The sequence below is a fragment of the Lepidochelys olivacea genome, assembly GCF_965140295.1.
Source record: "Lepidochelys olivacea isolate rLepOli2 genome assembly, chromosome: 10".
NCBI classification, from domain to species: domain Eukaryota; kingdom Metazoa; phylum Chordata; order Testudines; family Cheloniidae; genus Lepidochelys; species Lepidochelys olivacea.
The window spans coordinates 17012124-17014727 of record NC_140420.1 but is presented as its reverse complement, the minus strand read 5'-3'; the positions used below and the strand labels follow the sequence as shown (position 1 = coordinate 17014727).

The 2604-nt window shown below is 47.3% G+C and overlaps 1 protein-coding gene across 1 annotated transcript; it reads left to right on the top strand.

Moving 5' to 3' along the window:
* Positions 1-615: 615 nt before the first annotated feature.
* On the top strand, positions 616-2373 carry LOC311526976 (melanin-concentrating hormone receptor 1-like; the record flags this gene model as incomplete). The annotated part of the gene is made up of 2 exons (XM_084640488.1): positions 616-700; positions 1376-2373. The coding sequence occupies 2 exons, from the start codon at positions 616-618 to the stop codon at positions 2371-2373; spliced, it is 1083 nt and encodes a 360-aa protein (XP_084496614.1).
* Positions 2374-2604: the final 231 nt, after the last annotated feature.

Genomic DNA, 2604 nt, shown 5'->3' with positions numbered 1-2604 from the left:
TTTACCCATCCAGCCCTTATATTTTCAGCCACTAATAGCTCATATTGTTTGAGTTAAAAGCAAATTAGCCCAAACCCTAGCATATACAACTGAAATTTAAATGTTGGCTCTTCAGATTAACTCTTTTCAGGCAGATAGTATTATTGACTTGCTTATATGAGTCATGAAAGCCACAGCTGCCCTATATGTTGAATGCATGTGTTTGTGCATGTGTGTAATGTATTTCGATTTACTTAGCGCAAGTCCCAGTGTCTTTTTATAGAACATAGGTTTATTTCACAGTCCACCAATGGATCCCAGTCGCTGCCTTCTGCACTACATAAATGAGCTCTGCTTCTCTGTTCTCCCTCCCAGTGTGTTAATAGGCACTCAGCTGACAGCCTGCTGATAGGCACTTTCCTCTTACATTTTGGTGTCAGTTTCACCTGGCATTGGTGTAGAAGCAAGAGAGTCAGAGCTTTACAACAGCAGCTTTTTAACAGAGACAGCAGCCTCTGCTGGTTCTCAGAGTAGCAGGTTTGAGCATCATCACAGGATCTCCCAGGAACTGGCCACATTAAACGTCAGCACCGCAACATCTTCAAACTATTGATCAGATCCAATTACTGCTGAGGGATGGATATTAAAACAAATCCTACAGAGAGCTTGAATGGCTGCACTGCTAACATCACCAAGGCTGTGCAAAACTTTTCCTTGCCTGGTAAGTAAATGAGTAGGTGAAAATATATATTTGTGCATGCTGTCAGGAGGCCTTATATACAGGGATAATTGCTGATCACTTTTCTCAAAGCTAAAAGTGATGGGACTGGGGCTATTATGAGTCTACTATATAACTAAGGAGTATGTGTATTATATACACACACATTTATATATGCATGCATCTGGTGTGTGTGCATATACACAGACTCCTACATAAAGAGATACACACATGTGCATATATTGTACACAAGGTGATAGATGTGTGCATATACACAAACGTATGCTGTATCCAAAGAAACCTAGATGTGCATATTCATGTGTAGCTATATGTATGAGTGTGTGTTTACACATAAGTGCAGATATATGTATAACTAAGTTTGCTGTATATAGTATATATCACTGTACACATACATGCAGATACACATACACCTCTGTCTGTCTATGTGTGAGTGTAAATAGATTTGTACATATGTGTAGAGGCATGTGTATTATATTAACACACTCGCCACCTTATGTATGTGTGGAAAATACATTATTGTTATATTGCTATAAGCATATTATCATTGTTTTATTAGAAACCAGGATGTCCAGTCTGTAAAGCCCCTAACTTCCCCTGCACCCTCTGCTCACGGTACACATGCCCTGATGTTTCTCTGCCTATGCTCTGTCTCTGCAGGTGAGCCCAGCACTGTAAGCTATGCTGACTTCATCATGCCTACCCTGTTTAGCATCATCTTCTTCCTAGGCATCATTGGTAACAGTCTGGTGATCTGCACAGTCTTTAAGAAATCCAGCCCCAGGAGCAGTGTCCCAGATATCTTCATCATCAGCCTCTCCATGGTGGATCTGCTCTTCCTCCTGGGCATGCCCTTCCTCATTCACCAGCTGCTGGGCAACGGAGCCTGGTACTTTGGGGAAACCATGTGCACCATTATCACTGCTCTGGATGCCAACAGCCAATTCACTAGCACCTATATCCTCACTGCCATGTCCATTGACCGCTACCTGGCCTGCGTGTACCCTTTCACCTCCACTCGCTTCAGGAAGCCACTTGTGGCCATCCTGGTGATCTGCATGCTCTGGGCCCTCTCTTTCCTCAGCATCACCCCCGTGTGGATGTATGCCCGGCTCATCCCTCTGGCTGGGGGGCTGCTGGGCTGTGGGATTCGGCTGCCAGACCCGCAGAATGACATCTACTGGTATACGCTCTATCAGTTCTTCCTCGTCTTCGCCATCCCCTTTACCCTCATCACTGTGGCCTACAGGAGGATCTTGCTCAGGATGGCCAGGTCCTCAGAGGCACTCACTGGCCAGAGGTGCACCAGCACCTGCACCAAGAAAGTGACACGTGTGGCCATTGCCATCTGCCTGGCCTTCTTCATCTGCTGGGCGCCTTACCATGTGCTACAGCTCGTGCAGCTAGCCATGCGCCACCCCACCCTGCCCTTCTACTATGCCTACAACGTGGCCATCAGCATGGGCTATGCCAGTAGCTGCCTCAACCCCTTCATCTACATCCTGCTAGGGCAGACCTTCCGCAGGAGGCTGGTGGTTTCCGTCAGGCCGGCTGCTGCAGGGGAAGAGGCTTCCCAGAATGGGGGCAACAGCGCACAGGGGGACCCAAATGAGTCAGGACAGCCACTGCTGCACCTGGTGTCTGTCTCTGGCAGGTAAAGAGATCGGCAGCAGGTGGGAGATTCCCACACAGCCCAGAAAAGCCCCTGGTGGTCTCATGTATTAACTATAGACATTCCTCCACAAATGCACACACAGTTGTTTGGCTGAGTACCAATGGCTGTCTTGTGGTGGGAGTGGTTCCTCTGCCCAGCTGATCTCTTGTGGCTGGAAACAAGATTTCTGCAGCGTCAACATTTGGGCTGGGTTCTGTCTGACGCTGAGCCAGTT